Source organism: Quercus suber, unplaced genomic scaffold (genome assembly GCF_002906115.3).
Source record: "Quercus suber isolate HL8 unplaced genomic scaffold, Cork oak 2.0 scaffold_205, whole genome shotgun sequence".
NCBI lineage: Eukaryota > Viridiplantae > Streptophyta > Magnoliopsida > Fagales > Fagaceae > Quercus > Quercus suber.
In genome coordinates this window covers 1,133,079-1,143,185 of record NW_027069663.1, presented here as the reverse complement: position 1 = coordinate 1,143,185, position 10,107 = coordinate 1,133,079, and the positions used below count along the sequence as shown (strand labels likewise).

Here is a 10,107-nt window from a genome sequence, read left to right as displayed (position 1 = left end):
CTCATATAAGGGTAAAAAACTATAAATTCAACATATTAACGTATGACGAAGACATAATTGATAATGCATTTAGATTCCATAATAATTTCTCTTTATTTTATATATATATATATTTTTTTTTTCTTTTTTATATATGAGTCTCTCTATTCTATTTCTATCCCTTACCAGCTAAAAGGTGGTCTCACACATTGAATTACCTTCCGTAAGGTTTCTTACTTAAAAAAACTTCATATAGAGTTACTATAGATATCATCAAAATTTTAAGAGGGTGGTTACTTGTCTTATTGTTCATGATCTTCTACACTGTTGAAGAATCCCTTAGTCACTTTCATGGAAATGGAATGGGGTAAGTAATCTAGCCACGATCTATATTAAATTGGTCAAACCAACCCCCATGTCTTTAAATTCTCCCCAATAAAAATGCTGTATTCTCTTGCAACGTAATCGCAGCCATGTTCCTTATTAAATTTGGTCAAGCTGACCTACCAAATGGTTCCATAAAAGCCAAAATAATTTTAATACGACACGTCCATTATGAGAGAGATAGCCATTACAGACAGTAAGTTGTAACCTCTTTTTGCCCAGAGAGAAACAAAAAACTGAGGTCCAATGAAAGAAAAGAAAGTAATAGAAGGCTTTGCCATTTTGCACCAGAAGTTTTGTTTTCCCTAATAAATTGTGAGATTCTAGCCTCATACGTACATTTAATTTTGCGTTTCAGTAATAATAATGTACATGTGGATGTGTCATTGTGACAACTGAGTGGAATCACAATTGTTGTAAACGTGATAGACAATGGATGCATCTAGCACTGTCCAACTTATAATAAGTGGAGTCTCTTCCATTCCATGACAACATCACTTCAACCCTTGTGGGAAGTGTTGCACTTAGAGAATAGGTGGTCCCTTTTGACACCTTTTTAACCTCAGCATTTGCTTTCAGATATTATATATAAAATCAGAATTGGATTCACCTCTCATTTTCACCTTTTTATTTTCATGTTTTAGTGTAGCTTAAGCTCCTGCCAATAAGTATCATATAATGTGGACATTGGTCTCTCTGACTTGTGTGTAAAAAGCTACGATACACTTGGCAATTAACATTGGAACTATCATTTCTGGAAAATATATATATATGCAGGGTTTGGAATATTTTTGGTAAAAGATAAGTTTGGAATTTTTGGATTTATAAAGTTGATTAGTATGTTTACCGATTTATATGGACAGTTGTGCTGCTTAATAATAAAAGAAATTTGGTCCAATAGGGTTGTGAACTTGCTGTGATTTGACTCCAGTAATGAATAAATCCTTGGTATAAGATCCACAGCCGTAGTGCGTTTAGACTAGGAATTTCTTTTTCATTTTTTCCCCTTTTAACTTGTTAAAAACCTCATAATTTTTTACCAAATAAATAAAAAATTTTAAAAGGAAAAAAAAAAAAAAAACCCTAATCTATTACATAGATAGGATAGGACATGAAAGACATAAGATGTTGAAAAATAAGGGGAAAAATGCAAAAAAGAAAAAGAAAAAGAAAGTAAAAGATGTACTTGGGATATGGGTATTAGAAGTTGGGGCATCAGAAATGTGAAAGGAGCTGTGTTTCTCAGAATTGCCAAGGCAACCAATCCTATCTCTACCATATTTGGTTGCAAAGTTAATTCTTGAAGCATGACGGCCGCTTTAGTGTATGGGCATGAAATACTGATAAGAACAGGTACCTATATGATATGGGCCAAATTCTTCTAATCATTTCAGTTATCTCTCTCTCTCTCATCCTCAGTGTTGCAACTTGCAACTTGCAAGCTTGATTGCGTTATATATAGTATACTGCCATTGTTTCAGTCCTCTGAATTAAGGAAATTTGAATATAAAAGACATTAATGTAGAGACGAGAAAATCCTTGAAAATGCTTTAAAAGGATTCCTTTTAGTCCTTACTAATCTTCAGACTCTCTATTCTCATAACACAATTTACCACCCAAAAAAAAAAAAAAAAAATAGGTCTAGGAATTTCTTTCTGAATATGACCAAATGCCCAGTACTTGTAATTCATTCTCATTCGCTAAATTCTAAGAAGGGTAATTATTGGGCGGTGGACATAAGCACTACAAATATCTTTGAAGCCATGTACTTAATAATTTGTACTTGACAAAACACATAGGATATGTTATGTATATGATAGTGGGAGTGTTTGGTAGAGGAATTTGAGTAATATTATTTGGATGTTTTTGATATATGTGTGGATCAAAAGTGTGTGAAAATGTGTGCTAGTGTGTTTAAAATGCTCAAAATATTGCTTAAAATGGCCTACCAAACACGCGAGACACTAAAAAATTTGTCAAGAAATTTCACAACGTGACAAATATTAGTAAATAAAAAAATAAAAATTTGTAAATTTAATCGTTGTGAAATTTTTTATGTAGGTAATATTAGTTATTTATATTAATCAGTGGGACATGGCCATTTATGGGCCATCTAACCGCCACATGGCAGAGGCTAATTTGGTATAAAGAGTCAAAAATGAGGGCAATATAGTAAGAATGAGAGAGATAGATATTTATTTGTACATTCGTAGTACCTAGGAAGCATCTACTAAAAATCCAAGATAATTTGAAATTTTTATTAATTTGAAATTGTTAAATTGTTTATTTTATGATTTGAATTGTTCAGATTAAATGCATATGTATTAATTATTATTATCTCCCAAACAGACCAAAAAATTTATTACCGTAGTCAGCCTCAAGGGCTCTTCAAGTCAATGGAAAAATTTGAACCTTTTTTGACGATTTCTTCTTTTTCCCACACAACATCGCCCCCACCTATGCTGTCTTTTAATTCCAAATACAACCAATGACATGTTACCAGTTGTAGTTTCTCTCAACTTAAACCCACTCTCTTTTTAAAGCGCGTGTTCTCAGCTTCTTAGGGTTTTACACTAACTCATTCTATATTGGGTACGCCAATTGAATATGCAGGTAGCAAGTGGCAACCATGTCTTCTTAATTTGGGTTTGGCTTCGACCATATCTTCTTAATTTGGGTCAAATTTAGTATGTAGGTGTTTAGAACTGGTCACGTGTTGGCATCGTATTTAAGTGTTTAGAAGTAGTTACGTGTTGGCATCATATTTGATCCAGTATTCTAAAGTATTAAACCTAAATTCTACCTTTTTAATTGTACTTGATTGGGCCGTGAATAAATTGTTGTAAGAAATTTATCAAAAAATATAATTAAATAGTTAATAAATTATAAACCACCAATAAGAAATATATTTTGATTACAATATCTTAATTGTTTTAACAAATTGTCTAATCTCATAATAAATATCTCAACAAGTTGGACAAAATTCGCTTTTCATCTCTGTTTTTTTTGGGGGGGGGGGGGTGGTCATGGATTCTATAATTTTTCAATGATTTTAAAACATCAATGGTTACTCATTCCACATCATTATATTTGCTACCAAAGGATGATGATTTGATAAAACATAGATGTTAATTGTTATGTGGAGTACAAAGCAAGTTGAGCCCATCCACGACCATTAGAGTTCACTCTAAAAATTGATTAAACTATGTTTGAAGAAAAAGAATAAAGCCAAACTTTGTTTAAGTATAATTATATATTTAAAGTGACACTTAAAATACTCTTTGAAAGGGTAGAGTACACATCTTAGAAAATAACCCATTCTCATTTACATAATTGATCTACATGAATGAAAACAATTATCTGCATAAAGAAGCATCTATGATACTTTGATAGCATTCTCCTAACTAAAAACTGAGATTGAAGGATAAACAATTATCCTGAATGAGTTGAGATGTCACAGTTTTTAAGCTGGGATGGACCTCACAAGTCACAACCCAAAGATCAAACTCTCTATAAAGCAAATAAACCAATATAAAAGTAGTAGCAGTACGTACTTTGTTTGGCATGTTAAGTTCTAACACTTGAACACACTTTTCTCTCACTTTCTCAGACTCCTGTTGGAACGTGTTTCTCACACTCCCAGCAGTAACGCGTGGAGAAGTAAGGCTAAGGCAGCCACAACCAAGTGACCTAAAGTGCCCACCAAAACATTTCTTACCAAACCAAAGAAAGTAACAAAGTCCTGCTCATCTCATCTCTTAAATCCCATCAAAAACACACAAAAGTCACAAGCACATATACACACACACACACTCTTTCTCTCTCTTCCTCTCTCTTCAAAGCTTTTCTCTTTTATATTTTTTTCTCAAAAGCTCAGGCACAAAGAGAGAGACATAGAAATGGAATCAGCAATCTTTCATAGAAACCATGAACACCCAACTTTTTTGCCATCACCAAACAGCCACAGCTCAAACAGTAGCACCAGTAGCAGTGGCAATGGACTCCAACAACAACAACAACAGCAACAGCAACCCACACCACCTCCAACTCCACCATCATTTCCACACCAAGCACCAAAACCTATCACCAGATCCGAATCCGCCAACCCTTACCCGACTACCTTTGTCCAAGCAGACACTTCCTCCTTCAAACAAGTAGTCCAAATGCTCACCGGATCCTCCGAGACTGCAAAGCAAGCATCTCTATCTAACAACAACAACAACTCAGTACCCGACCCGCCATCCAAGACCCATATCCCACCCATCAAATCCATGATGCCCAAGAAGCAAAACCAATCCGGGTTCAAACTGTATGAGCGTAGAAACTCCATCAAGAACCTCAGGATCAACCCCTTGATCCCAATCTTCGCTGCTTCTGGTTCTTCACACAATTCCCCATCTGGGTTTTCGCCACGTAAGCCTGAGATCCTCTCTCCGAGCATTCTTGACTTCCCTGCACTCGCTCTCAGCCCAGTTACTCCTCTCATACCCGACCCGTTTGACCGATCCGCCAATGCTAAGCCGTGTTTGGACACCGAAGCTGAGGAAAAAGCCATTAAAGAGAAGGGCTTTTTTTTGCATCCATCGCCAAGCACTACACCCAGAGAATCGGAGCCACCACGGCTTTTGCCTCTGTTCCCAACTACTTCGCCTAGAGTTTCAGGTTCTTCGCCTCCTTGAAATTTCAGAAAAACGAAAAGATTTATTTTTAATTTTGTGTAAGATTTTATGTATTACTATTGGCATTGATGATATGGATGCAAAAATGGTATAATTTGTAATGGGATATTTGCAGAGAATGAGAGCAATCTTGCTTCAATTGTAGAATTTTTATGTGTGAATGTGTCGTGAGTTTTATTTATTTATTTTTTTGGGACTGCTTGGTAGCTGACAGAGTTGAAGAGAGAAGAAAAGAAAGGAAAATCATTTTTATTTTTTTCTTTTCTTCTGCTATTGAGTGATTTTTGTGAATGGTGTTGTTTGAGCATCTAGGAAGTAAAGAATTCACATGAGAATTGTGGCCCCCCCTTTTCTTTTTCTTTTTTTGATAATTAGTAATGAAAGAATTGTAGCCAATTATGTTGTATGAAGCTTAGTTGACTGGGAATTAACTTTGTGATTAACTTGAGTGAAAATTCAATAATTAAAACTATTTTTTTAATAAAATAACACATTTATCGATATACCTTAATTATAGTTCTAAGATCCATGGAATGGAGGATGAATGAAAACCCCAAAAGAAATTTTTAAAAAAATAAAATTTTTTTTTCTTAAAAAAAAAAAAAAAAAAAGTTTGTTAGGATCACCATAAATTGCATGGGAGAATCTTAAGTTATCTGGCTCTACTCAAAAAAAAAAAAAAAAAAGTTTGTTAGGATCACCATAAATTGCATGGGAGAATCTTAAGTCATCTGGCTCTACTCCCAATTCTTTCAATAAATGCTGAAATGAATACTGAGATCTAATTCAGTAACAAACATTGTAAGAAGTGCAGATTAGTAAGAGAGAGAGAGGAATTGTGGAAAGTTTGTTCATATCAATGGCAAAAGCAGCTTTGAGCTAGCTGTCAAAAGAAAGAGTAGAAGAATGGGCAAGGAATCTTGACCCTTTTGTTGTTTTTCTGAGAGTGAGTGAGGGAAAGATGCCTAGTGAAGCAGGCAGGCTTTCTATATTATGTAGTTTGGTTTACAAAAACAAACTCTGGTCTTTTTTATGTCATTTTATAGCGTATTCCCTTGTTTTATAAGGCACTATGCCCACGGTTTATATGCCTGGGGTAGATCGATTGGATATGTGATGGGTCTGAACCAAAATTGTTCTCCTGCTGCAGAGTTTATTGTTATACTTATATCAGTCAAGCTAGCTTAAGCAATATGTGATCTATTTGTAACTTTAAATTGACAATTGGTCACTTTTTCTTTTGCATAGAGTGGGAGGTCAAAATGGGGTGGAGCCTAGAATAAATCAATAAATCCATTGGTGCTGATGACCATAGTAGTACAGTTTGAGCCACATGAGAATTTTGATATTAAAAGGGGACCCATCAAATTTAGCAACCCACAAGGTGAGTTTCATGAGTCAAGGTCCTTTGATACTAAGCTTTGAAATTGAATAACCTGTAAAAAGCAATCATGCAAAGGTGGTTCCTTCTTTGAATCTTAGTACTGTTCTAAGTTTGCTTTTTGACTCGAAAGGAGACCAAAAACTGTGGTGAATGGGGACATTAGGAAAAGAAAAGAACGCGTAGGAGGGGAAAGTGGGACTTGTGATGATGAAAGGAAAGAAAAGAGAGAGAAAGCAGTGATGAGAATGGGAAAGCCAGAAAACATGGCGTGGCGTGGCCTCTTTGTGTTTTTGTCTGTTTGTTTCTTTGTTTGTCTGTTTTCGTGAGTATGATTTTGTAGAATTTGCAACCTCTGGTTGTTGGTTCATTATTTTGGAATTTTGATTCTTCCATGTGCACTCTTTGGACACTCTTTTGGCCTTTGCTACCCCCCATCACGCTCATCTTCTTCTCTAAATTAAAGGTGCAGATTACATCTAACATCTAGTCTGTCCAAGCTTATTCAGTTTATGTCTAATTTTTTAAAGCTTTATTTGTGTCTACTTTTTTTTTTTTTGGAACCCCATGAGCCAATGAAAATGAGAGAGAGAAAGAAAGAGATCCAATATTTACAATTTTCATGGTTGTAGATGGACATTACTTGTCAGACCTCTATAATCTAGAAGCATGATAATTTAGACTACGTATATGTACAGATTGTTAGAGCATTTTCTGCCGTCTCTTCAAAATTTCACCCAAATTTAAAGCATCTTCTAGCGACCTTCCCAACCATTTCTATATCCTATCTCTATCTTATTAAAAGAATAAATTTTTTATAATTTTTTTTCTCTGATTTTTTTTTTTTTTTTGTGTGTGTGTGTGTTACTTTCTACCCAAACTCCACCCACATAGAGAGAGAGAGAGAGAGAGAGAGGGAGAGGTGGCGCTCCTCTATTTTGCCCACCCGTCTTCTTTGCTGCTCTCTAGTCCTTGCCACTCCACCATCACTCTTATACGTGTTGCTTTTGTCCTTGCCACTGGTCATTGCAGTTGTCCTATCTCCACCACCTCATTATCATACTTGTCCCTCCACAGCTATGTCGCCATCCTTGCCAATCTCCTCCAAGGAGAGAGAGAGAGAGAGAGAGACAGCTTGTTCAATATTTTAGTCCTAACAATTGTTTTATAGGGCTAAAGCTTAGAGTAGCTCTCCAAGTGTGGAGAGTCACTTCGATGCCATAAATTGGGTTGAAATTTCATTTTGAGCCTTGGTTTTGGGTTGATTGTTTTTTCAACCTATTTGATCATGACTCACCATATGCATAAATTTATTTTATTACCCTTATTGTAATATTTAGTTTAATTTACTTTGGTATTTTAGGAGTTAGTTTAAATGAAATTACGATAAAATTTAGATATAATTTAGGTATGTTATGTGAATTGTAATAATTTATTGAAAATATAAAAAGTTGTTGAAAAAGTCCAAGTTTTGGACAAAGTTTGGCTTTAAGTTAATTTGAAATATTTTTTTCAAACCCTCTACATGGATATTTATAAGACTATATATATATATATATGTATGTATGTATGTATTATTTTAAAAAGTTGCATAACTCATTAAAAAAATTATATGACTAAAACTATACATGAAGGTCTCTTCAATTGCCACATAATGGGATGAAAAAAGATAGTTTCAAACTTATTTGGAGCTAAACTTTTTCTCTAATTGTTTACAAGGTATGAAACATTTAAATACAACCCACTAATTCAACCAAACCTAACTTAATACAACCTGACCTATGTGTGTTGGGTTGATAATTTCCTAACCTAAAAGGTCTAGTTCAATTGAAAACATATATCTTCCAACATGATTTATGCATAGTTGACCACCCCTAATTAGAGATGCTTTTAGTTGCTGAGTCTCTCAAAACCAATATACATATATATATATATATATTCCACTCTTGAGATTAAACATTAAAGGGAAAGGATCCACTATATTAAGTAAACATGTTGATGTGGGTTCCTATTAACTCAACTGGTAAAATTTCTGATGGTTGAATAAGAGATCTGAGGTTTAGTTCCCGCCTACACAAAAAATTAATTGGTATTTTAATCTGATGATAAAGAGTTGTCATTAAAAACAAACGTCATAAATTGAAACTTTTACAAAAGAACGGTCTGTGAAAAAGATCCACTATATTAAGTAAACATGTTGGTGAAGGACTGTCTATGAAAAAGAAAAGTTAAATGCACTAAGTCCCTTCATTGATGTGTAAAGATTTCACATGCAATGCGTTGGTTAAAAGATTTTGCCCCTAGATAACAAACAAATGATGTGCAAAATTTCCACTCTGATTACCGATGATTCGCACTACCAAAAGATCAAAAAGAAAAACTCTTTGTAATGAAAGCCTGCGAAGTTTAATCTTTCTTTAAGGATTTGTGTCCCCTCTGCATCCCTTTAAATTAGTACTTCGTTCGGTGCTCCTATAACTACTGTTGGCATATTAGAGAGTTTGACGATTTTATTTTATCACTATGGACGTCATACGTGACATATTGAACAAATTGATGAAAATAGAAAACTCCATTTTTAGATAACTCTAGGCTTTTTTTTTTTTTTTAAATTAAATTCTATAGGGTTTAAATTTATTATTATCCGGTCTAAATGTCATTTAACTGGTAGGCATCTCTTAGTGTCTCTAACAAAGACATCAAGGATTTAAATTTCTTTACTTTAAATTGTCGATTTATAGAAAAATCTATATATTATTCATTTCACAGTAAATTTCTATTACCGTCACACTAAAACATCAAATGGGATGTTTTAGTACAGGTAAAATTCGATCTCTGTTTCCACACAATTTTTTACTAGTTCAGAAATTGGAATACACATAATACCTTTAGTTGGATGTAAAGGCAATGACTTAACTTGATCGTGGCCACTATTAATAAAATGGACCTAAAGATGATTATTTTTCTGGTAGGACACCTATAAATTAAGTTTTGAGTGCTTGGACAATCTAAAATATTGAATAATACCCAATGTGAATTGGGTGTGTGTACTGCACTAGCTGGTTGTGCTTGTGCCGCAAAGTTTGAAATAAATATGTACTACTACTAGTGGCGTCACATGTTTGAGATGCGCGTCAAGCACCTCTTGTCATGGTTCTTTTTTTGACTGAAACCTCCTGTCATGGTTCTAGCTTCTAGTGCATCACTCTTGTTTCAAATTGCATTAACCAGATCCAAATCCTTTTTTTTTTTTTTTTTCCATGATGAGTTTTAAGTTTTTCATGCAAGCATAATATAGTTTTCTTGTTGGGATTTCTTGAAATTAGTATGTTCCGAATTAACTGCCATCATTTTGGAGATGACTTCCACTTTCAGCTACGAGCTCCATTCTCAGAATATTGAATGTACCTTGTTATGGCATATTAGGTTCGCACAAGTTGCATGTTTTCGGGGTATTGTAACCCACAATTCTATTTTAATTCATTTTACAAAGTATATATGATAGGGTTGATGGATGGCTCAACAATAATAATATCTTTTGTAACGTAGTGTTTATCTGTTTATGATTCATACTCTATCTTTTCTTTCTTCACTATCTACCTATCAAAAGTATTACCTATGTTTAAGTTTCAAATTGAACTATAAACTCAAGTTATTTTTAATTTATCTTTATCTTAGTACATG

The 10,107-nt window shown here is 34.1% G+C and overlaps 1 protein-coding gene across 1 annotated transcript; it reads left to right on the top strand.

The window, feature by feature from the left end:
- Window positions 1–4,130: 4,130 nt before the first annotated feature.
- LOC111992815 (VQ motif-containing protein 4) lies at window positions 4,131–6,824 on the top strand. The gene is made up of 2 exons (XM_024024673.2): window positions 4,131–5,025; window positions 6,291–6,824. The coding sequence occupies exons 1-2, from the start codon at window positions 4,263–4,265 to the stop codon at window positions 6,323–6,325; spliced, it is 798 nt and encodes a 265-aa protein (XP_023880441.2). The 5' UTR covers window positions 4,131–4,262; the 3' UTR covers window positions 6,326–6,824.
- Window positions 6,825–10,107: the final 3,283 nt, after the last annotated feature.